The following is a 25,693-nucleotide window of genomic DNA, read 5'->3' on the forward strand; positions in this document are numbered from 1 at the left end:
GATCCACGCAGTTCCCATACAACCCTCTGACCATGCGCATGTTGAGCAGCACCCCTCCAACGTCCATCGCCTGTGCCCCTCCCTCGGTCAGCCAGGCCGCCTCCCACCAGCCCAACCGGATATGGGAACGGGAGCCGGCACCCCTCCTGTCCGCCCAGTACGAGACGCTTTCGGACAGCGACGACTGAACCAGGAGGAGGAGGCGGCCCGGGGAGGGGAGGGGAAGGACCCTTTAATACAAGAAACTTCGTTTCTGCGTTGGAAGCTGTTGGGTTGTGCTTTTTGCTTTTAAAATGACACGTCTCCCCCACCAAAGACTTTGCAAGCGAGAGCCTGGACCTTGGAAGATGAAGGAGTTACAGGAGCCGGTTTGGTGGGGGGTTTTATTTTTATCAAGACTCCCTTTCTACGCAAGCAAGGGGAGGCTCAGTGCCCTGAAGATAAATATGTAAAGAGGTTTTGGTTGTTTTTTTAAAAAAAGAGAAAGAGGAAAGGAACGGAAAGGAAGGAAAAAAGGACCTATTCCTGAGCAACAACTTTTATTTGTAAAGAGAAAAAGCCTAACATAATGTCTCCTTAAGGAAAAAAAAATCATTCTTATGTAAATAGAGGTAACTTTTTTTTCCTGCTGTGTTCCCCCCCCCCTTTTCCACACTCCCCTGTCCCAGCTCTGTTGCTAGGTATCTGGTGTGCTTTTGTTCAATCAAATCATTGCATAAATGTTTTTGGGGTCATTTTATCTTTTTATTTTTTAAGGAAAGTGTTTTATCAAAGGGTATAATATTTTGAGCACGCGATACAGCCCAGGACATCTCTTGCCTGTGAGCTCCGGTTTTGAGGGGCACCCACAGTCAACGTGTCCCCCAACCAGGCTCACACCCCTAAGTTCCCCCTCCGTGTCCCATCCTTGCTTGATCTGCATAGAGCTACTTCTTGCAAGTAGCACCAAACTATCTTTCCTCTCCCCCCCCCACCTAATTCTAGGGATTTCCCCCCCCCACCCCTTTTCTGTGGTTGTTCAACACCTTGTGGGAAAACTTTTTTTTAAAAAAAACTGACCCCGTTTAATGAATCCTGTACATTTATTTTTATTTTTTATTTTTAATACAAACCAACCCTGGCCCTCTGGCAGGTGAGGAGGTCTTTTTAATGATTCTGCCACGCTGTAAATTTTCTTTCCCCATACAGTTGGGTTTCTGTTTGGCAACACTGTGAAAATACTTTTATTGCATGGGTACATAATGGTGAAGCTCCCTTCTCTCGCTCCCCGATAACTCAGACATGGTGAGGGTGTTCCCTCGCCGGCCACACACTGAACTGCTTGAATGGCACAGCCTGCCCCGGTCCCGATAATTCTCTTGCTTCAACATTGTCTGTTGTTTTTAAAAGGAAAAAAAAAAGCCACCCCACTTGTTGCTTTGACGGGCAGCCCTAGTAAATTTGTTTCCCCAAATCAGAAGGCTCTGGGTGAGTTTTGTCTTCTTTAAATTCCATTACTGGGGCGCACAGGGTGTGGGTGGCTGGGGTGGAAACCTGTGGTTCTGCTGGAAGTCTTTTTCCCTTCTCCCAATTTTGTCGGAAGATTCAGGGTGGATAAAAGGAAATAGTTCTTCGTGCAGCTCATAGTTGAACTGTGGAACTCACTGCTGCAGCAGGCAGTGATGGCCACTGACTTGAATGGCTTCAAAAGAGGATTAGGCAATTTCATAGAGGATACAGCAAGCAAGATGTAAGGGATGTGGGTGGCGTTGTAGGTTAAACCACAAAGGTTTGGGCTTGCCGATCAGAAGGTCAGTGGTTCGAATCCCCGCAACGGGTGAGCTCCTGTTGTTCGGACCCTGATCCTGCCAACCTAGCAATTCGAAAGCACGTCAAAGTGCAAGTAGATAAATAGGTACCACTCTGGCAGGAAGGTAAACGGCGTTTCTGTGCACTGCTCTGGTTCGCCAGAAGTGGCTTTGTCATGCTGGCCACATGACCCAGAAGCTGTACGCCGGCTCCCTCGGCCAGTAAAGCGAGATGAGCGCTGCAACCCCAGAGTCGGCCACGACTGGACCTAACGGTCAGGGGTCCCTTTACCTTTACAGCAAGGAAGACCTGGGTTGCAATAGCAGCAACTCTCCCAGCAAGTGGGATTCGGGGACATCAATGCCTCCCGGATGTAAACAGTGTTCCTGGGAGCCACCGACAGCCTCTGTGGATTTGTCTCCAGGAACAGGGATCCTGCAGCTGCTCCCGGACTCCCAGGATGGTTGGTGGGAGTTGCGAGTCCAGTGATGCCGTGCACACCCAATGGGCCAAGCTGGCTTCTCTTGCATGGGCCAGAAGAGGGACAGCAACTGGACTTCTTCTGCAACTCTTCCCTGCAGCCCACTGCATGGGCCGCATCCTGCCCCCTAGTCTCTCCCCCGACACATGATGTAGCACATCCTCCTAGCTCCTTATCATGCCCAATGCTCCCCAGTACCACAAACGTTAATAGGGACGCAGGTGGCGCTGTGGGTTAAACCACAGAGCCTAGGGCTTGCCGACAGGAAGGTCGGCGGTTCAAATCCCCACGACGGGGTGAGCTCCCGTTGCTCAGTCCCTGCTCCTGCCCACCTAGCAGTTCAAAAGCACGCCAAAGTGCAAGTAGATAAACAGGTACCACTCCGGCGGGAAAGTAAACAGCGTTTCCGTGTGCTGCTCTGGTTCGCCAGAAGCGGCTTCGTCATGCTGGCCACATGACCCGGAAGCTGTACGCCGGCTCCCTCGGCCAGTAAAGCGAGATGAGCGCCGCAAGCCCCGAGTCGTCTGCGACTGGATCTAACAGTCAGGGGTCTCTTTACCTTTACCATACACATTGCCCTGTTTGCACGAGTGGCTCTCTTGTCGCCCTGCTTCATGGGGGTGCTTCTCCCCTGTAGCTCTAGGTTTAGGGGAGTCCTGAAGTCTGGCCAGCAGGAAGGCCCCTGTTGTGGAGGGCTGGTCAGGAGAGGCAGGCAACCCAAAACAAGATTCTTCCGTCCTAGGCACTGCCCCAGTCCTTACCACAAGATGGGGAAGAGCAGAGGCAAAGGAAGAGAGAGCAGAAGCTGGCTTGTGACAGAGTCAGACCCAGGGGTCCATCTGCACCAGTAATGCTGGCACTGACTGGCAGCATCTTGCCAGGTCTCCTAAGGAAGCCCTACCTGGAGCTGCTGGGAAGTGTACCCAGGAACTAAGAAAAGCGTGCTGGATCAGGCCAAGCGAACTGTGTGTCCCTTTCCCAGGAGTTGAACTGGCTCCCACCAGCTGCTCTGAACCGCTGGGGTTGGGGAAGGAAGAGGAAGAAACGGAAAGGGAAGCAAATTCTCCCATTCCGCCACCCGCTTCTTTCTTTTTCCCCAGAGCCCTTCACCCCGATTAAACACCGCCCCTCTCCAGCGGGCCAGTGCCAGCCCTCTTAAATCCTCAGAGTAAATGTTGTCGACTCTCTTCTTTCTTTCTTTTTAAAGATCCACCCTTAAGCTGCATTCATCTTTATTCAGTTTTGGGATGCAAAGCGTAGCTTTTCGTCTCCTTTCCCAGCCCAGAGATGTACAGAGACGCCTGCCCGCATCGTATATTTTGGTGGCACCTCACCCCAGCCTCCTGGGGTCTCCCACCCACTGACCTTTCTTGACCTTTTTACCAGGGATTCTTCATGGGGTCGCCTTGCGTTTCCCGCAACACACCTGTCCTTGCCGCGCAAAGGGAGACGCTGGGCTTCTGAGGGTTTTGCGGCGACGCTTGCGCCACCCTCTCCCTCCTGCTCTGCCTCCATCACTTCTGTTCTCCTCCTGAGGAACTGGCTGTAGAGATTGGCCCCTTCCTCTGCCGCCTGGCAAGCTCGGCCAGCTCTTTCCGGATGTGTCTGACGGAAGCCCCGTCTCCAGCTGCCTCTGCCTTCTGCAGGGCTTCTTTGTAGACAGCTTTCGCCGATGAATACTCTTCTGCGTTTTGTGGGAGAGAAGCGGGGGGGGGGCAGGGAAGCAAATGAGGTAAGTACCCCCGTGACAGAAACACAATTTTCTCCTATGATGCAATTTATGTTCATAGCGCTTCATAAAGTCTGCCGGAAACTGAGGCAACTGGAGACTGGAAGATGTGATTTTGGTTGCAGATACAGTGGATGCTCGGGTTGCGAATGTGATCTGTGTGGGATGCATGTTCACAACCTGCAGCGTTCACAACCAGTGTCTGTGCACGCGCGGGTTGTGATTCGGCGCTTCTGCGCATGTGCGACCGCCAAAACCCGGAAGTAACCCGTTCTGGTACTTCTGGGTTTCGGCGGTCCGTAACCCGAAAAAAATGCAACCTGAAGCAGCTGTAATCCGAGGTATGACTGTACTAAGCTGCATCGGCAGAAGCCTAGTAGAGGTATCTCTGGTTACCAACGGAATCCGTTCCGGAGGTCTGTTCGTAACTGGAAGCCGCTTGTAACATGAGCCGCGCTTTTGCTAACGGCGCCTCCCGCTGCGCAATTTCTGCTTGCATCCTGGGGCAAAGTTCACAACCAGGAACGGCTACTTCTGGGTTAGCGGAGCTTGTAACCTGGAGCGTGCACAACCAGAGGCATGCGCCATCGGAGATAGCACTGTGGAGTTTGGAACTGACAGGGTTAAAACTCCGTGGTGTCCTGTATCTGGGAGGAGTTTGACGCAGAGAAGTGCGTCACAGTCTGTGTTCAGACTTGCTTTCGCTTCTGTCTGAGACGCAGCTCAGCTCCGAGGCTGCAGGCTGCGCGTGTGTGCTTTTGGCACGGGAAAGATGCCAGAAAGCTCCGATGGAATGAGACTGATTTATGCTTTGTAAATAAATGCTTCTAGAGATAAGAACTGAACTGTCTTTGGACTTGATTTATCCCTTATCTCACATGGACGCAGGACCGCTGCTACTCTGCTCTCCTGCCGGGTCAGCTCCCCAGCAGAGCCAAACGCAGGGAAGCCTGACTGGACACAGGATTTGTTTACACGAAAAAGCACTGTGTCCAGGTCAAGGGAAATCATGGTCCCACTCAATTCTGCCTTGGTCGACCACACCTGGAATGCTCTGTCCAATTCTGGGCACCACAATTTAAGAAGGATGTTGACAAGCTGGAAGGTGTGCAGAGGAGGGCGACTAAGGCGATAAAGGATCTAGAGACTAAGCCTTACAAGAAACGCTTGAAGGAGCTGGGTACTTTTAGCCTGGAGAAAAGGAGACTGAGAGGAGATAACGACGGCCATCTTCAAATACGTGACGGACTGTCCCATAGCAGATGGAGCAAACTTGTTTTCTCCTGCTCTGGGGAGTAGGACTCAAACCAATGGATTCAAATGACAAGAAGGGAGATGCTGACTAATTATTAGGAAAAAAACTTTATGAAAGTAAGAGCTGTTCCACAGTGGAACGGACCTCCCCCTCGGGAGATGGTGGACTCTCCTTCAATGGAGGTTTTTAAGCAGAAGTTGGACAGCCATCTGTCATGGATGATTTAGCTGAGATTCCTGCACCACAGAGGGTTGGACTACAATTCTGATGCAATTCTGGGCTGCATCAATAGGAGTATAGCATCTAGATCAAGGGGAGTAATAGTGCCACTGTATTCTGCTCTGGTCAGACCTCACCTGGAGTACTGTGTCCAGTTCTGGGCACCACAGTTCAAGAAGGGCACTGACAAACTGGAACGAGGGCAACCAAAATGGTCAAAGGCCTGGAAACGATGCCTTATGAGGAACGGCTAAGGGAGCTGGGCATGTTTAGCCTGGAGAAGAGGAGGTTAAGGGGTGATATGATAGCCATGTTCAAATATATAAAAGGATGTCACATAGAGGAGGGAGAAAGGTTGTTTTCTGCTGCTCCAGAGAAGCGGACACGGAGCAATGGTTCCAAACTACAAGAAAAAAGATTCCACCTAAACATTAGGAAGAACTTCCTGACAGTAAGAGCTGTTTGACAGTGGAATTTGCTGCCAAGGAGTGTGGTGGAGTCTCCTTCTTTGGAGGTCTTTAAGCAGAGGCTTGACAACCATATGTCAGGAGTGCTCTGATGGTGTTTCCTCCTTGGCAGGGGGTTGGACTCGATGGCCCTTGTGGTCTCTTCCAACTCTATGATTCTATGATTCTATGACCCTTCGGCTCCCTTCAACTCTACAATTCCATGGTTAACAGTGCAAGGATGTTAATACAGGCATCCTCCTTGACCAAAGGAGCAGAGAGGCGTTACTTGAGGGAAACTGGAAGCAGGGCAGAGTAGTCTAGGAAGCTGACTTAAGAACATGAGAAGAGCCTGCTAGATCTTGTCCTCTCGGTGGTCAACCAGATGCTCATTGTGGGAAACCCGCAAGCAGGACTGGAGCCCAGCAGTCCTCTCCCCTCCTGCCGTTTCCAGCAAGTGATATTCAGATGCCTTGTTGCCTCCAACTGTGGGGGCAGAGCCTGCCTATCTTGGCTAGTAGCCATCAATAGCTTTCTCCTCCTCTGTGAATTTGTCCAGTGCTTTCTTAAAGCCATCCAAGTTGGCTGCCATCGATTCCTCCAGTGGGAGGGAGTTCCACAGTTTCAACTTAATGTGCTGCCCAAATAAGAACTTCATCTTTATCTGCCTTGGGAAACAGGTAAATAGATTGATAGGACTATTGGGGGGGGGGGGCAACTGTCCTTGTTTTTGACGACAGCTCTCCAGTTAGATGCCAATTCCACCCCACCTGCTGTCCTTCAACCCCCCCCCCCCACACCTTTTACAACCCACCTTTGTGCATGAGAATCCCAGCGAAGTTGTTCAACACAGCGTAGGTCTCTGGGTGCTCTGTCTGCTGGGCCAGCTCTGACGCCCTCCTTACTCGCACGTAGGCATCTTCGTAGAGGCCCTGGGCATCCAGAGCCGTTGCCAAATCGTTCATCAGAACCACCGTCTGTGTCAGGGGGGAAAAAGGAGCGGGAGGGACGATCTCTCATCAAAAGGAACCCTTCCTCGACCAGCCTTGCCTTGTCTATCTAGCAAGAGCATGATCTGCTCTGAGAACATCTAAAGGGTGACCAGAGGCCCATTTCAGCAGTGAATCTGCTCACATCAGGGGTGGGGAACCTCAGGCCTGCTAGGGGCCGAGTGTGGCCCTCCAGGCCTCTCGACTGCGGCCCTTGCCAGTCCTGCTCCACTTCTTTTCTGACTGGCAGCTGTTCTCCTGGGTTTCAGGCAGGGGGAAAATCCAGCAAGGATCCCACCAGCTGATAACTTGCAGGTTATGTTTTTTTTTAACTGGAGGTAAAGGTAAAGGGACCCCTGACCATTAGGTCCAATCGCGGATGACTCTGGGGTTGTGGCGCTCATCTCGCTTTATTGGCCGAGGGAGCCGGCGTACAGCTTCCGGGTCATGTGGCCAGCAGGACTAAGCCGCTTCTGGCGAACCAGAGCAGCGCACGGAAACGCCGTTTACCTTCCTGCCGGAGCGGTACCTATTTATCTACTTGCACTCTGACGTGCTTTCGAACTGCTAGGTTGGCAGAAGCAGGGACAGGGGGGGCACATCGGAAGATGGCTGACAATAACATCTCTCCGACCCACACGAGGTAATTGGGAGGTTATGATGGGAGTAATTAGCCTCCCTACCCCCCCCCGGGATGGTGGGGGGGACTGCCTTGCCTGCTGTGCCCTATACCACCCCCGAATTTGTGGGGATGGGGGCACTAGGCACAAAGCCCTCCTGTGGGATTCCGGTACGCCGTCCCTGATACGCGCCACTAGCTGCAAGAACTTCAAAAGAAACAATTTGGATGAAGGAATGCACATATATTAAGGAAGAAGGGGGAGTAAAGACTGCTAACAGAAGAGATCTCTGATAAAATAAGACGAGTCAGAGGAACAAGAATAAATCATGAGAAGATACGCCAAGACTCGGTATGGCAAATGACTGATGGGGGAGGGGGGAAAAACTTTCCTTTGTTTCCTTATGTGATTAAACAAGAATCCCCTCCCCTCACGAGTCAGAAATGTCGTTTTAAGGACTTAAGCTGTGGATTTAAGGCTGTGTGGAGATAAACTTTCGAACCAAAGCATGTTTTAAGAAGAGCGTGGAATGTATAAGAGCTTTGGAATGACGCAGTTAAAAATGCCGTCGCCATATTGGGAAGTTCTGTCGGAGGACTTAAGTCTGAGAGGAGAAATAGAGAAATAGAGCTGTTTTTATATTGTGGGTGAAACTCCTCAGTGGGACTTAAGAGCGACAGTTTTGCGAGATTAATGATGGAAAGAGCGATGTTATCTATGAAGGCGATGATATATGGAAACCATCTCGATTTGAGGATTGGAAGAACGGAAAAATTCACACAGGATTATTATTGGTGTTTATCGGCTTAAGGAGACTATCAGAAGAGATCATAAAGAAAAAAGAGAAAATATATGAACAAGATGTGATGTGGAAACAGCAAGATAAGACTGGATAGAATTATGAACTCTGTTTGGATTGATTTGGATTGATTTGGACATTAACGCAGTAGCAAGAAGATGATCAGAATCCCCCTTCGGATCTTGAAATATGGGTCCCCCCCAACAAAATTTAAAATTCGGCTTTGTAATTCGGAATTTATGTGATGTGATTTAATTTGATTTGATTGGCCGGTTAATAAAAATTATTTTTTAAAAAAGGAAGGAGAGGGACCGAGCAACGGGAGCTCACCCTGTCACGAGGATTCGAACCGCCGACCTTCTGATCGGCAAGTCCTAGGCTCTGTGGTTTAACCCACAGCGCCACCCGCGTCCCTATTTAACTGGAGGTACTGGGAATCAAAACTGGAAGTTCCCCAAATGCATTGCGCAGGCTCTTTCCCAGAGCTACGGTCTGGACGCTTAGCTTTGTTTGCGGAGAAAGATCGGTGTTCTCCACTCCCAAAACACAACTGCTCTGCTCCCATGCTGTGCCCTCACCTGGGGGTGTGTCTCCCCTTGAACCTCCATGGAGATCTGCAGTGCCCTCTCATACATCCTCTGGGCCGCGGCTGCCTGGCTGTGTGCCAGGAGGTAGCGGGCGTACGAGTCGAGGGTCATTCCCAGGAGCAGACGGGTGTTGGATTTTTCTTCCTCTGTGGGGAACAGGAGGGGGAAAGAGAGTGGCGATGAGAGCCAGTGGGGTGTATTAGGTAGGAGGAGGACACGGCAAATTTTGGAGGTGGGGACACATATTTCTGAATTTGTGTGTCGGTATTGGGTACCACTGTCTTTAGGGAATGGGATCATGATAGAGGTGTCTGAAACTATGCACGATGGAGTACAGGCTTTCCCAGACTTGGGTCTCCAGCTGTTTTTGGACTACAGTTCCCATCATCCCTGACCGCCGCTTGGGATGATGGGAGTTGTAGTCCAAAAACAGCTGGGGACCCAGGTTTGGGAAACCCTGATGTAGAACATTGTCTACGCTAGCTGGCAGTGGCTCTCTTGATAGAGCAGGCATCCCCAAACCCGGCCGTCCAGCTGTTTTGGGACTACAGTTCCCATCATCCCTGACCACTGGTCCTGTTTGCTAGGGATGATGGGAGTTGTAGTCCCAAAACAGCTGGAGGGCCGCGTTTGGGAATGCCTGCTCTAGAGTTTCAGGCGGGGGAACATCCCCAGCCCTACCGGGAGATGCCATCAGGGACTGGACCCCCGGGACCTTCTGCATTCAAAGCAGCTGTTCTGCCTTCCCACCATACCTGGCAAAACATCAACAGGGATGTCCTTTTGTTTTGCGACCTTCTCCTCCAGGGTCAGAATGCAGAACTCGTAGCCAGCCAGGGCCAACTTGTCCCTAAACCAGAAAAATAAAGTAAGTGGGGAGAAGGATGCCACCACAATCCAAAAATGGGGAGCTGCATTATGTTTTCTTACTACTAAGCTGCTTGGGAGGAGGGTGTGTTTTTAGGGCTACATTACTTAAATCGGTTAAATGAAACTGCATTTGTACATTCCGTAAAACAACTGAAATATCGTATTTTTTGCTCTATAAGACTCACTGTTTCCCTCCTAAAAAGTAAGGGGAGATGTGTGTGCGTCTTATGGAGCGAATGCAGGCTGCGCAGCTATCCCAGAAGCCAGAACAGCAAGAGGGATTGCTGCTTTCACTGCGTAGCGATCCCTCTTGCTGTTCTGGCTTCTGAGATTCAGAATATTTTTTTTCTTGTTTTCCTCCTCCAAAAACTAGGTGCGTCTTATGCTCTGGTGCGTCTTATAGAGCGAAAAATACGGTGCGTTTTTGTTCCAACAACCTGTGGAGCCTGTGCGGTGCAGCAGTCAGAGTGTTGGACTAGGACCTGGGAGAGACCTGGGTTCTAATCTGGCCATGAAGCTCGCTGAGTGACCTTTGGCCTCTCACTCCCTCTCAGCCTCCCCTACCTCGCAGGGTTGCTGTGAGGATTAAATGGGGAGGCGGCAAACAATGCATGCTACACCTTGGGCTCCTTGGAGGAAAAGGTTTGGTTTAATGCACTAGCAAATCAATAAAACAAAAAATAAATTGGCCGATGAGATACCTCAATTCATTCGGCAGGTCAATAATAACGGGCTGTCTCCAGCTAAGATTTGCTCTTGAGTAGACCCAGCGTTTCAGGCTGCAGACATTCCCAGCCCTCCCTGCAGCTGCCTGGAATTTAACCTCACAATTATTCATGCAAGACAGGGGCCGTATCACTGAGCTGTGTCCCCCTTCCCCTGCATGGGAACAGGGAACAGCTACTGAAATTTCAGAGGCCATGATGGAAGTATGCTAAGACAGGGGTGGGGAACTGCATGCAGCTGGTGCAGCAAAACCCTACTGCCCCCCCCCACGTCCCCCTGGACAGACAAACTTACTCATTCCGTGCTGCATAGATGCTGGCCAGCTTAAGGGACATCTCTATGATGGCGTTGTCATCCTGGAGAAGGGAAAGGAAGGTTGCATGAGATTAGCCAGCTAAGATTGCTGTTTACCCCACTGCTAAGACCACAGGATGGACCACAAAGAAGGCTTATTGCCGAAGAATGGATGCTTTTGAATTCTGGTGCTGGAGGAGACTCTTGAGAGTCCCATGGACTGCAAGAAGATCAAACCTCTCCATTCTGAAGGAAATCAGCCCTGAGTGCTCACTGGAAGGACAGATCGTGAAGCTGAGACTCCAAGACTTTGGTCACCTCATGAGAAGAGAAGACTCCCTGGAAAAGACCCTGATTTCGGAAAAATGGAGAGCACAAGGAGAAGGGGACGACAGAGGATGAGATGGTTGGACAGTGTTCGCGAAGCTACGAACATGAGTTTGACCAAACTGCAGGAGGCAGTGGAAGACAGGAGTGCCTGACGTGCTCTGGTCCAGGGGGTCACGAAGAGGCGGACACGACTAAACGACTAAACAACAACAAGAAGACCACAGGAAAAGCCTGCTGGATCAGGCCAATGACCATTTACTCCAGCATCCTGTTCCCACAGTGGCCAACCAGATGCCTGAGGCAAACCAGGAAACGGGGTTCAAGCACAAGAGCAACACTCTTTCTTCCTGTGGCTTCCAGCAACTGCCTCCAACCGCAGAGGCAGAGCAAAGCCATTAGGGCGATAGTCATCAATATTAATCCCTCCATGAAGGGCCTAATCCTGCCTCCTGCATTCCATAGTTTGATTCTACCCTGCATGAAGAAGTACTTCCTTGCCACTAAGCTCCACCATCCGAAAACTGATCAGCCCTCTCTCTCTCCCTGGTCCAATGTCCCCATTCCATCCCCATTCAGGATGTGGTGCTCCAGGAATTGCATGGGCAGAAGTTAGATCAATATAGCACCTTCTTCGCTTAGCCTTTCCTCACCAGGTGCAACTAGCAGCTCACCTGGCCCAGTACCGTTATGTTCCTACATTGTAAACTCTGTGGTCTTTCTTGGTAGGGCAGCTATATAAATCTCTTAAATAAAATGGAAGTTTCTTAAAAATCAAATCTGCAAGTTAGCTTTCTCCTCCTCCAATTCCACCAAAACTACTACAAAGTTCTGTCTCACTTATTACACGTTTCTAGAATCCAGACACCTGGGATCAGATCAGGACGGGTTTCTAGGAGAGAAAAATCCTTACTTGCTTCATGTCCCCAGCCAGTAAGTAGCTCATGGCTGCCTTGAAAAGTTTTTCTGCCTGAAATGAGAGACAAAAGGGGGAAATGGTCAAAAGAGCCAAGAGATAGGGAAAGAGCTAGAATCAGTTCATGTCTAAAGGTGAACCTACATAATTTGCAGTTTCTGTAACAGAGAACCAGAACACATCTGTTCCTTAAAATTTGCGCTTCTCTGAACCTTGCAATGCAGTTACCTGGCTAGGTAATGTGTTTTAAAAAACAAACAGTAAAGTGTGCATAAGAATACACTTATTTGTGAAAACAGTATATAAAACTCCATTGTAGTAAGGGAAAATTACTTTGCAAATATGTGTACATTAGGCAAAAAAGCATATAAAAATCTACATTCGAATTTTTAAAACTGCACTAAAATTCTGCTGAATTTTCACAAGGGCTTGAAAACAAACACAGATTCACCCGTCCCAGGAACAACTAGGGACTTACGGGAGCACTCCCTGTTCTGTAAGCAACAGGGGTTGGCCTCTTCTTGAACTTACTTACGTGATCCAGCTGACCCCTCATGAAAGCCAAATTCGCCATCTGCAACAGACAAAAAAAATGGAGCTGCTTAGATGTTTTAAGAGGAAAAATTGTCCTTTTGCTCTGCTTCCATCAGTGGAGATCTCAACCATATGAAAAACGAGGACTAGAAAGTTGTGCACGTTTGATTCTGTGGAATGAAAGCTGAGGTTTTAAGGCTGCTCAATGTTGCACTCCAGAACAATTTATGCACGTTATCCAGCTATTTTAATAATAATAATTATTATGGAGCTTCTTCCTCATATTTTCCAATTTAACACAATGGGTAGCCGTATTTTCACCCACCAGTGTGTATATGAGTGTTGCCGCATCAAACTGTTTTTATACAATTGTCCTTTAACTGTTGTTCTATGTGCAAATGTTTTACACATTTTAAACCCGTGCATCTTCGCTGCATCGTACATCGCTCTGGGATGCCTCACAGGAAGCGAATCATAACAATCACAATGATAAGATGTTGTGCTGTGATCTCAGGACAGACGTTACTCCGATTCAGTGTGGCTTCCTTGCAGGGTTTTAAGCAGCTCCTGGACTCACCGTGTCGTACGTATAAATAATTGCTTGCTTGTTGTCCGACTGGTGCGAGAGCCTGGCAGCTTCGTGAAGGAACCTCTCCGCCTCTTCCAACTCTCCTTTCATGATGCTCAGCTGGGGGCAAAAACAGAGAAAGCCAGGTTTAAACCATCAAGTGAAGACCATCAATTTGCACTGGCCGCCAATCTGCTACCTAGCCAAGTTCAAGGTATTGGTACTAAGACATAAAAGCCCCAAGCAGCTCCAAACTGGTTTACATGTGAGGCCACACCAGCATGGTGTAGTGGTTAGAGTGTTGGACTAAGACTTGGGAGATCAGGGTTCGAATCCCCACTCAGCCATGAAACTCCCTGGGTGACTTTGGGCCAAACACTGCCTCTCAGCCTAACCTACCTCACAGGGTTGTTGTGGGATAAAATGGGGAGGAGGAGGGAAGTGTAGACGCCACTTTGAGCTGCTTGGAGGAAAGGTGGGATATTGATGCAATAGAAGAAGAAGAAGAGTTTGGATTTGATATCCCGCCTTTCACTCCCTTTAAGGAGTCTCAAAGCGGCTAACATTCTCCTTTCCCTTCCTCCCCCACAACAACTTATCACCAAACTTAAAACTATGGAGAGACCTGGTTTGAATAAAGACATTGGATTCTTATCTCATTATACATGACAAAGCCATTTTTCACCTTCTCACCCCTTGCTTTTTCCTGTTAGACCTATTGCAGTCGTTAAGAGTCGTCAACAGGCTCATCGCAGCTATCTGCCAATCACCCATTCCCACCACCCTTCTGAGTAATACCCCTCCCCACCTTCTCACTATATAGAAAGGTCCGGTGACTTCTGTTTCAGTGTATCTGAAGAAGTGTGCATGCACACGAAAGCTCATACCTAGAACTAACTCAGTTGGTCTTTAAGGTGCTACTGGAAGGAATTTTTTTATTTTGTTTTGACCATGGCAGACCAACACGGCTACCTATCTGTAACTCCCCCACAACAAACACTCTTGAGAGGTGAGCGGGACTGAGAGACTTCAGAGAAGTGTGACTGGCCCAAGGTCACCCAGCAGCTGCATGTGGAGGAGCAGAGACGTGAACCCGGTTCCCCAGATTACAAGTCTACCGCTCTTAACCACTACACCACGCTGTGGAATGCACTGCTCTCTGGGCATCAGAAAACTTTCTGATGGAAACAGGACATTTTCCTATGCCGATTAGCACGGAAAATCTTTCCCAAACACCCAAATCACTGAGGAATACCACTGCCTGCTATGCTCTGTCAGGTACAATTTGAATTATTAGATACCATGAGAAGCTGACTCACTGCAGGATAGGAGAGTCGTTGGTCTAGCTAACCTGGTGCCCCTTGCCCCCCGCCTCCATGCTTTGAACCCCAACACCTGTTAGCCCCAGCCAGCGAGGCCAGTGGGTTGACTCCCACCACCCCACTGTGATTAAGTTCCCGCGTCCCAGTTTGGCCCCAGAACCTCACCTTGGCCTTCTTTAGCAAAAGAATGATGGTGTCTTCTTCCTTCGCCTCGCCCTGCCCTTCTGCTGAATCCTTTTCTTTCTCAGCTTCGCGGGAGAAAAGGGAAAAGGCTGGAAACAGGAAGAGGGAGATGGAGTTCAGAAAGCCAGTTCAGGGCAGACCCAGAGGGCATGTGTACCATTTGACCATCATCTCACAGTGTGGAGCATTTTAGCAGGAGCCAGAGTGGCTCCTAAGGGGATGACATCTGTTTTGCAATCTCTGAACAGTCATCAAGGGCATTCGAAAGTATTATTATTATTTTATTATTTATTAAATTTGTATACCGCCCTATACCTGTCGATCTCGGGGTGGTTCACAACACAAAATCACAATATAAAAAACACAAAATAGATAATTTAAAACAAAAAACAACCCAATAACCCCCTTTCTATTATAATAATAATAAACATCAGTAACAACTAATAGTGACCCCTTAATACGACTACTAATCATTCGAAACAAAATTTAAATAAATTCCTTCCAGTAGCACCTTAGAGACCAACAAGTTTGTTATTGGTATGAGCTTTCGTGTGCATGCACCCGAAAGCTCATACCAGTAACAAACTTGTTGGTCTCTAAGGTGCTACTGGAAGGAATTTTTTATTATTATTATTTTGTTTTGACTACGGCAGACCAACACGGCTACCTACCTGTAACTACTACTAAACATTCTTTCACTTTTAGATGACTGGACAGAAACGCATTATAATAGCTTTTTAGAATGTTTTTCACTATAACTGGTTTTAGAATGTTTTCAATTGATACTGTTTTCAGAGTGTTGTGGCCTCCTTTAGGATGTTTTTATTTGTTTGCTTTTAAAAACTGTATCTCTCTTTGCTGCCCAGAGCTGCATGGGGAGGAAGGGCAGGGTATAATTCAATAAACCCTTTATGTTTCTGTTATGCAGGCAATTAGATTACAGTGGTATTTCGGGTTAAGTATTTAATTCATTCCGGAGGTCCGTTCTTAACCTGAAGCACCACTTTAGCAAATGGGGCCTCTTGCTGCCGCCATGCCGCCGGAGCACAATTTCTGTTCTCATCCTGAAGCAAATTTCTGGGTTAGCGGAGTCTGTAACCTGAAGCGCATGTAACCTGAAGTGCATGTAACCCAAGGTACCACGGTAGCTGGTTGCAACATCTGCCTAGATAATTTTCCAGCCTATGTAATTCCCAGGCAAATTGTCTTCAGGGGTATTCAATGCCCTTCCTCTGTATCTTATACAGTGGTACCTCGGGTTAAGTACTTAATTCATTCCAGAGGTCCGTTCTTAACCTGAAACTGTTCTTAACCTGAAGCACCACTTTAGCTAATGGGGCCTCCAGCTGCTGCCGCGCTGCTGGAGCACGATTTCTGTTCTCATCCTGAAGCAAAGTTCTTAACCTGAAGCACTATTTCTGGCTTAGCGGAGTCTGTAACCTGAAGCGTCTGTAACCTGAAGCATTTTTAACCCAAGGTACCGCTGTACATCTCTGCACAACTGTCACCTGATTTGTGGTCATAACTTTTTATATGGCTTTTAATTATATGGATTTTATGGGCTGCAGTCGCCATAAACTGCTCTGACACACGCACATAAATAACCATTGCTCTTGCTCTTATTAAATCCCCTTTCAGCAGCTCAGACTGCCTAAGCCGGGCAACATTCTGGGACATCAACTTCCCCCTTCTTGCCCTTATTTAAATATTGCCTGCGCAGACCCCGCCCACAGCGGAAGCCACGCCCCCGTCTCTGGCCACGCCCCTCGCACCTGATAGGCCGAGGCCTCCCGCCAAGGTAGCGGCTCCCGCGGCTGTGGTCAGGCGCTTCCCTCCTCCGCCTCCGCTGCGGCCGGCCCTCGCCTGCGCCAAGCTGCGCCGTCCCAAGGCCGCCGCGGCCGCCGCCGCCACTCTCAGGCCCCTCCGAGGCAGCAGCGCCACACACAGCGACATGGCCCTTTAAGAAAAGGAGGGTGACCTTGACGTCGTCGCTGCCCAGGCACGTGATAAGGAGTTCTGTAACGTCATTTCCGATCTTGTTTATAGACGTATTTTGAACAGAGAGGTATACTTTCGGCAGCTTCCGGGGTGAGTTTAGAGCTTTCCCCCCCCCCTCAGCTCCCTGACGGGGGAAATGTCAGGGAAAAGTCAGCTAAATTTCCTATGTCTGATTTCAGCTTCTGGGGCTGGAAGGGGAAGGAGCCATATCGAGAAGTTTCTTCGCTCTCCATTCCGCTTCTCCTCTTTCTATGCTCCCCTCTACCTGTCGCAGAGTCTGTGGAACTCTTCCCGCTTGCTGATTGGCTTTTAAAGGCCACGTGGCTTGCCTTGATGCCGCGCGCGCTTTTGATTTTCCCTCGTAGTAACTCTTGCCGGGGAATCTGGCGCCACGTGACTGAGCTTGGCTTCTCTGAGCGGCGCATGCGCTTTTTGCCCCTGCCGGGCGGGGGGGGAAATGTCTCCGTTGCCAGGCAACGGTGTGGGTTCTGTCCTAAACTCACTAGCGCCATCTCTCTGTTTTTACACTTAAATCTCATAGTAACCAGTTTCTGAAAGAATCAGGGTTATCAGCAGCGGCTTCCTTTAAAAAAACAACACCTAAATTTGATGCACACAGGCAACCTTTTTGTTAAATTTTCAACATATTCTTAAAAAGATAGATAATAACCGAATAAGGAAATATATGACATATGTGTTTGTGTGTGTGCCATCTCCAACTCCTCGAAAGATTCCATCAACGGTCTCTCCGAAAAATACTACGCATCACTTGGGAAGACAAACAAACTAATACCAGTGTACTGGAAGAAGCAACGATCACCAGTGTTGAAGCAATGATTCCTCAACATCAACTTTGTTGGACTGGTCATGCTGTGAGGATGCCTGATGATCGTCTTCCAAAGCAACTGCTCTATTCCAAACTTAAAAATGGAAAGCATAATGCTGGTGGTCAACAGAAGAGGTTTAAAGACCGTCTCAAGGCAAATCTTTAAAAATGTCGTATAAACACCGACAACTGGGAAACACTGGCCTGCGAGCGCTCCAGTTGGAGAACAGCCTTGACCAAGAGTGGGTCCAACACTCAATAAAGCGTTTTCTGCATGTGCTGTAGAGGGAAATGAGATGCAGAGGGGGCTCGTCCACCAGGGAATGGTGCCCACCTAGGAGAACGAAAACTCTGATCCTAAAGCTCCACTGCCTGGCGGGATACCTTTGGGAGAAGACAAGGCTCAGGAGTAAACCCTACACAAATTCGGAGTGAAGTCCCTAAGGCGATTGGGTGGCGCCTTGTATGCCTCCTTCTGGCAACTCCGGCAGCCAAGCTGGTGCCCAATATCTTGCTCTCTTTTTCCTTTGGACCACATCAGTGAAGCCAGGAGGGAGGTCTTGCCATCTGGGCAGCCTGGGATTTCCAGACGCACCGCCCAGGCTTGCGCCCCAGAGAGGTCTCTTCACCCCGTTGTCTCTCAAGACAGACAGATGCCAACAAGAAAGCTGTGCCGGGTGCAAAGATTTGGAGCGCTGTGACTCACAAAAAGGTTAAACCACTTGAGCTTGCAAGTGCATCCCTACTTAGAGTGAGCCCCCCATTGATTTTAATAGGACTTACTTCTGAGCAGACTTGGGTAGGATTGCATAAGCCTCTCTTGACCTTATTTATGTGATTGATTGATTGATTGATTGATTGATTACATTTGTATACCACCCTGCATCTGAAGATCACAGGGTGGTTTACAGCACAAAAATGCAAAACAAGGACGCAAAATACATAAAAAAGCAAAAACAAACCAATAACCCACAGCGCCACCCGGGTCCCACCTAGTTGTTTTCTTAGCTTATGTCTAAAGCCATAAGGGACGCAGGTGGCGCTGTGGTCTAAACCACAGAGCCTAGGGCTTGCCGATCAAAAGGTTGGCGGTTCAAATCCCCACAACGGGCTGAGCTCCCGTTGTTCGGTCGCTGCTCCTGCCAACCTAGCAGTTTGAAAGCACGTCAAAGTGCAACTAGATAAGTAGGTACCGCTCCGGCGGGAAGGTGAACAGCGTTTCCGTGTGCTACTCTGGTTCACCTAGAAATTTGACTGTTTAATTTTTTTTTTAATCCATTGAAAAGAGAGAGAGAGGTCCCAGTGTCGACTTCCATTATAGAACTGAGACAAGCAAACAGAAGAATGAAATAAAACTGGAGTTTTGAGTAGGTGCTGATGAATGAATTGAAAATACCAAATTTTGCACCACCATAATGTGATAATTTGTACAGTTGATATTAAACACAACTGCTAAGTTGTAAGTAGTGCTACTTTAAAGCTGCAGATATCAGGTGGTATTGAATGTTTGCCACGCTCCGACTTAAATCCATGTATGTTAATGGGCCTACTTTGAGTATGACTTAGTTGAGTATCACCCATATTTCATGATGTTAATACCCCAAGTTTTTATAATGGCAAATGATAGATGGATATCCTCTGATTTAACACTTTGTAGTTGTGTAATTAACTTTAGAGTCTGTCGCTATTCCTATTACTCTTGCTAGTACTATATTATTAATGTTATCATTTTTTGTTGCTTAATAATTTTTTGGAATGGGTGCATAATATCTCAAGATAAAATTTATATGTTAACAGGCGTCATTTGCTGTATATCTCAAAACATGCATAGGTGACACCCATGTTGCTATAAGGCAGAGAACACAACTGTCCCAAAACCTTTCCCAGAGAAATCTGAGGTGAAACTGCTGCTGCTGCTTTGCCTGCACCCTCTTAATGTCCATCCCTTTGCTCCATCTACACACACAGGATGGGATCATTCCAGATTTTGGCACCTTTTGCGGCTTTCAAGGATATTACCTCTGTCTCCACTTTGGGCTCCATCTGTCTTTAGCTGACCAGGGAGGAAGAGCGGGTGGGGGGAGCCTTGCGCCAGACCTCTGTCTGTTCATCTCAAATATTTATATCCCTAGAGGTCAGAATCCCAGGATCTCCAACCTTCCCTCCTGCCAGAATTATAGCTTTCTCTTTGCCAAACATGCAATGCATTTAAATAAGCAAGAGCGATCTCCGGGGCAGGAGGAAATTGTCTCTTCTCTCCCCCTCCCACCTTTTCTTTTAAAAGAAGCTTGACAAAATTACACTGACGTTATCTCTCCCTGGCTACCTTCAGATACATCCCAGTTCACCCTCTTCCCTTCCTATCCTGTCTTGAATGGCACCTCTCCACCTCCATACACTCAGAAGCATCTGCTTGAGGGGGGCTTTGGAAGTGGGGGAAGAGAGAGCGACCCTCCAGATTTTGCAAGCAGGCCTTGCAAGCCAGCTCTTGGAAGTCCCAAAATGGTTGGGAGTCCCAGAGGTAGTGCCATGGATTAAACTGGCAGAATGCCGCTCCAACTCTTAAGTTCTGTGGTTCTCGAGAGGAAATTTGGGGTTGTGTCATCTTATGATTTGACCTCTTTCATCCTAGCCGATCCAATATGCGGGCAGAGCTGATCCATGGATCCTCACATTCAGGATGGAGGAATACCTTACATTATTTTATTTATTTTAGCTTATTTTTTGCCCTTTGCGTCCCAGAGGCTCCGAAGTAGAAGGTGACGCTTAGTCAATGTTTGTGGGGTTTCAAATTCCCCCGGCGTTATGAAGATATCTGAGAGGCCTTCGCTTTTAATGAAAAATAAACGAAACAGGAGATTTATTAAGGATAAATAAATAGGACCCTCTCTCTCTCTCCCCCGCCCTCCCCTCTTCTGGGAAATGAAACTCGCTTTGTTATCCTTTAATAACAACCTTGTGTGTGTGTTTGTTTTTCCACCCAGAGAAAAAACTGCCCCCCTCATACATTCTCCTGATGGGTGCCACTCTGCCAGCCTTAGCGGAAGAACTGTTGAGAGAGATAGAAAAGGCTTTTTGCGAGACATCTCACGGTAGGTGGAGGAAGGTATTTGGATCATAGAATTATAGAGTTCGAAGGGACTCCCCAGGGACATCTAGTCCGCCTGCTGCAATTCTGGAATCACAGCTAAAGATTCCCTGACAGATGGCTATCCAACCTCTGCTTAAAAGCCTCTAAAGAAGGAGCGTTCACCAGCTTTCCAGATAGTGGTCCATTCTACTCTTAACTGGCTCTTACTGTCAGAAAGTTCACCCTGATATTTACTCAGAATCTATTTTCTTGTCATTTGAATTCATCAGTTCGGGTCCTACCCTCTGGAGTGAAAGAAAACAAGATGGCTGCATATTCCACATGACAGCCCTTCAGATATTTGAAGATGGCTCTCATGTCACCTCTCAGTCTTCTCTCCTCCAGGCAAAACTTATTGTTGTTGTTCTTATTATTATTATTATTATTATTATTATTATTATTATTATTGTTATTATTATTATTATTTGTATACCATTGGCTCCCAGTACGTTTCCGAGCACAATGCAAAGTGTTGGTGCTGACCTTTAAAGCCCTAAACGGCCTCGGCCCAGTAGACCTGAAGGAGCGTCTCCACCCTCATCGTGTCTACCTGGACACTGAGGTCCAGTGCTGAGGGCCTTCTGGCGGTTTCCTCGTTGCAAGAAGTGAGGTTACAGGGAACCAGGCAGAGGGCCTTATCGGTGGTGGCACCCGCCCTGCGGAACACCCTCCCATCAATTGTCAAAGAGATAAGCAACTACCTGACATTTAGAAGACACCTGAAGGGAAGTTTTTAATGTGCGACTTTTTAACGTATTTTTATCTTTGTTGGAAGCCGCCCAGAGTGGCTGGGGAGACCCAGTCAGATGGGCGGGGTACAAATAATAAATTATTATTATTAACAACCCTTCATCTGAAAAACACAAAATACAAAGTAAAAACAAGAACAAAACAAACCAATTGCCCCATCTTCCCACAAACACATTTAGAAAGATTTAGGATGTTAATCAGCCAAAGGCCTGGCTGAAGAAGAATGTTTTCACCTGACACCTAAAGGTGTATAATGAAGGCACCAGGTGAGCCTCCCTGGGGAGACCATTCCACAAATGAGGAGCCACCACGTTCTCGTGTTGCCCCCCTCCAGATGTCTCATGGAGGAGGATGCACATGAAGAAGGCCTCAGAAGATGATCTCATGGTCCGGGTCTGTTCATATGGGGAGAGGAGGTCCTTGAGGCATTGTAGTCCTGAGCCATTTAAAGCTTTATAGGTCAAAACCAGCACTTTGAATTGGGTCCAGAAATCAAATGGCAGCCACTGCAGTCAGGCCAGTAGCAGTGTAATATGCTCAAACCGTCTTGCCCCATTGCTGAATTCTGCACCAGCTGAAGTTTCTAAACCGTCTTCAGAAGCAGCCGTACGCATAATGCATTGCCGTCATCTAGCCTAAAGGTTACCAGAGCATAGGCAACAGAGGTTAGGCTGTCCCTGTCCAAATAGGGGTGCCACTGAGCCACCAGCTGAAGCTGCTGGGAGACACTCCACGCCACGGAGCCTCAGGCAACAGCAAAGGACCCAGAAGTATTCCCAAGCAATTTACCCACTCCTTCAGAGTGTAGCCCAGGGGTCGGCAAGGCTTACCGGGCCAGATCACTCCCGCGGAGATCTTCCGTGGGCCGGGCCGGCGCAGTGCGACGGTGGAAATCGCGTCTGCACATGCCCAGACACCACAAATCGCACCTGCGCAGAAGCAATTTTTGGCGTCTGGGCATACGCAGAAGCAATTTCCAGAGCCGCGGAAGAGAGCCCCCGCGCTGCGCCAGTTTAGCGCAGCGCGTGGTGACTCGCCGAGCAGGTGGCTTGATTCGGGGGTGGCTCATGGGCCGGTTAAACCACCTTTGTGGTCCACTTCCGGCCCATGGGCCTTAGGTTGCCTTCCCCTGGTGTAGCCCCATCAAGAGCAGGCAAACTCCCATCCCTCTGTTCTAACAGTGCCTCTGTCTTATCTGGATGGAGCTTCCGTTTGTGGGCTGCCATCGCCTCTCCCACCCCTCCTCACCAGCAGAGAGTGCCACAGCCCTGCCAGCCATGCGGATATTCTAAGCAGCGGCGCAGATCAGGCTTGAGCCAGAATCCTCCCCGCTCCCCCCGCAGCCTTGGCTGGTTGTCGAGACAGGCGTGGAAGTATTATTGTCCTCCGCATGGCAGATTAGGGAGCTATTTCGATAACCCACACAGAACGATTCCCCCCCACCCCCAATATCTAGAGTTTCTCTTAATCCTCCGTGGTGCCTGCCGAGCCAGAGAGCCTGTTTAATGACGTTTATATTTGGGCTTGGGCTGAAACCCAAACCCCATTCCTGCTAGGACTAGTGGTGCCTGCCACCCCCAATGGTTTGCCTTGCTCCGGGAGTGCAATATGGTTTGCACAGAAACCTCTGCTGAAGTGGAGTAGAGTGCAAACAGCTTTGTGCCTCCTGGAGCAAGGCGTGTGCCAGGAAAGCAACGAACGGGGCAGGCGGGCGCGGTTTATTGGGAATGGCCTTGTGAGCCTAATTGGGACTCTTCCTTCTGGCTCCTTCCCGTGGGCCGGAGGTTCTACACCCCGATCTAAAAATGTGTGGCACAAGAGGAAAAAGGAACCGGAGGGATGAGGGGAAAGCTTGCCTGGTTTTTTTTTTTGCACCAAAATCCACTCCTGGTTCCCCTCCAGCTACCCCAGCCTTCTTCATTCTTCATTTTAGCAGCCTTGATTTAGGAAGGTGTGTAAAACTTCATTGCTTTTGCAGATCTGCGCAGAGATTTTATAAGAGTTCCTAATTGACATTCTGCGCCCTTCCCAGTACCTTGCTGTGGGCCAAAATTAACGTTGCTTTTTCTCCTTCCTTTTTCCAGTTCCCGATGACCTCCTCCTGGCGTGAGTAGTTGCTAAGGGGCTTTCATTTGTGGCCCTAACATAACGTAAACAGTTAAAAATACTTAACGTTCACACAGCAAAATAATGTATACAGGAGGGAGCTTCCATAAAATGACATGCATCCATGAAAATCATATACAAAATGCAAGATCTGGGATGTTGCAATGGTAGGTTTTGTTTACAAGGGTAAACGAAACATTGCAAATAAGAATTTTAAAATAAAATATATAAATGCATTGCAATAGGGGACATTGCTCGCGAAAATGTTTGTATCAGGATAAACTCACATCAATATGCTGTTGAATTTTCTTTAAAAAGAAAAAAAATCAATTGCAGTCTCTTGCAGAAATGGGTAGAACTGAACTGAGTCGGGGGGTGGGGAGAGAAACTGAGAAAAATCAAAATTGACCTATCCCTAGTTCTGAGTGCTCCTTGCAACTAATGTTGAACAATGTTATTTCCCTAGGAGGTTCTGCTCGCCACTTTATGTATTCATTTATAGCATTTGTACCCTGTACGTCAGCCAAAAAAGGATCCTGGTGACTTACAAGCAATCAGTTCAAACAGTCCCTGCCTGTAGGTTTACAATATGAAAGAACACGGCACACGAGGGAAGTGGAATAAATCAAACTCGGGCCCCAGATATTAAGCAGTTGTTCTTACCAGCTGGCAAAGTTCAGGGGTAGGAGGTGGAGCAGGGTTTTGGGCAAAGCTGGTGGGTTATGCTAGGGATCTCTGACACCACATTTTGCTATACGAGTTTTTGCACTTGAGTGCATCTTATTGTCTTGGTTTGTTTACCTAATCCCATTTATGTCCCTCCAAGGAGAGCGAGCTGGTGTTCTGTGTTTCTCCTACCTACTGTTTTATCCTCACAACAACCTTTTGAGGTAGGCCAGGCAGAGAGGCTGTGACTGGCCCATGTTCGCCCAGTGAGAGCTTCACAGCCAATCTGAGATTTCAACCCCAGTTTTCTAGGTCCACTTTTAACCGCTATACCACACTGGCTTTCAATACCCCACAGTTTTTTGCCTCGTCCACATGGGTTGCTAGCCATTTCTGAAACAACAGTGACAAATAAGTTTCTAGCCCTCATTAGGGAAACACCCGCTGAAAATATGTGAGCTGTTTTCTCCTTTAAGGCTTCAAAACAAGGACTTAGTCTGGAAGGGGGAAGGTTAAGGGAATGGGAGAAATCAGCTCAGTAATAATTTTGAGAGAGGAGAGCGATGTTCCATAAAAAGGAGAACCTCCATCACTTATTTGGGCTGTTTCTGCTCTCTCTTCCCCATTCTTCCCTCTGGATTTTCTTCCGCCAGCTGTTCCATTTTTGAGTTGTCACTAGCTTCCTGCTCGTGCAAAGACAGAACAACTTTTTTCTTTTTTAAAAGGAATGGCATTTATAAAAGGGGCTTGGATTCTGAGTTTGGAAACAGACATCCTTGTGGGCCTCCAGCGATCCTTGACCACCCTCTCTTCCCAAGTCCTGATCCTGCACCCGGCTGCGCTCTTTCATATGTGCTTGCATTTCTGACTCTCCGATTCACGGCATTAAGCGCAAGTCCATCTGCCAGCCGTTCTGTGACGTAGAGATTAGGGTCAACAGTGCTGTGCAGCCTTTAAAATCCCTTGAGTTCTGTCCCGGGCTCTCAGGCGGAATTAGATCTGCTCTTCCCAGAATAGAAAGCCCGTCTTTCTGATACTGTTTTCAAACTGGGCCCTTCGGCCGAAAGCCGCCTCCTTTCGTTTTAAAAGTTTGCAGCTGCAGTCGGTACGGCATCAAGGCAAAACTTCACGTTGCACACCAAGCCACCTTTGGTACATCACATTCTCATGCCCCCAGAACCCAAGCCGGGAGGATGTCCTCGCCTAAAATAACAGCTAAAATCTCCCTAGTCTGTCAGTGGGTTACGTCCTCCTACTAATCACACAGCCTCTCCTGACGTTGGTCGTGTGTGGTAACTGTGTCATCACTGGATTAAGGCTTCTTGGGGAGGGCATTAAATCATTGCATCGCGCTCTCGGGATTTGCAGGGATGTTGTTCCTCGGTTTGGCAGGTGTTTCCTCAGGCCCGCGAAATGATTTCTGCCAGAGTCCCCAAACCCGCAAACTTCATTTGACAGCCGCACTGTGTAAAAGGATTTGTCGGTTCGGAGGAAAACCACATCACCCTTTTTTTGCAAGCCTCCCTTCCCGGTCATCGCTCGCCACAGGCAACCAGGAAACTTG

General features: G+C 48.4%; 3 protein-coding genes across 10 annotated transcripts in view; 2 read left to right on the forward strand and 1 right to left on the reverse strand.

Annotated features, from left to right (window-relative positions):
• NCOR1 (nuclear receptor corepressor 1) overlaps positions 1-1,453 on the forward strand; it is a 110,863-nt gene extending 109,410 nt beyond the window's left edge. For all 5 annotated transcript variants that reach the window (XM_081844031.1, XM_081844029.1, XM_081844033.1 and 2 more), the window contains one exon: positions 1-1,453. In XM_081844031.1, the coding sequence (XP_081700157.1) occupies positions 1-188 (188 nt within the window). In that variant the 3' untranslated portion in view covers positions 189-1,453.
• Positions 1,053-16,606, reverse strand: TTC19 (tetratricopeptide repeat domain 19; the record flags this gene model as incomplete). Its single annotated transcript, XM_081844243.1, has 10 exons — positions 1,053-3,953; positions 6,733-6,895; positions 8,905-9,059; positions 9,669-9,763; positions 10,804-10,865; positions 12,044-12,100; positions 12,582-12,620; positions 13,158-13,268; positions 14,636-14,742; positions 16,426-16,606. The coding sequence occupies 10 exons, from the start codon at positions 16,604-16,606 to the stop codon at positions 3,784-3,786; spliced, it is 1,140 nt and encodes a 379-aa protein (XP_081700369.1). The 3' UTR covers positions 1,053-3,783.
• ZSWIM7 (zinc finger SWIM-type containing 7) overlaps positions 16,513-25,693 on the forward strand; it is a 17,610-nt gene continuing 8,429 nt past the window's right edge. Inside the window, exons 1-3 of one of the 4 annotated variants that reach the window (XM_081844318.1) lie at positions 16,513-16,652; positions 20,462-20,569; positions 23,442-23,463. In XM_081844318.1, the coding sequence (XP_081700444.1) occupies positions 20,494-20,569; positions 23,442-23,463 (98 nt within the window). In that variant the 5' untranslated portion in view covers positions 16,513-16,652; positions 20,462-20,493. The other 3 variants (XM_081844317.1, XM_081844316.1, XM_081844319.1) reach the window with 3 other exon arrangements.

This window comes from Podarcis erhardii, assembly GCF_964252035.2.
Source record: "Podarcis erhardii genome assembly, chromosome: 16".
Taxonomy (NCBI): Eukaryota; Metazoa; Chordata; class Lepidosauria; order Squamata; family Lacertidae; genus Podarcis; species Podarcis erhardii.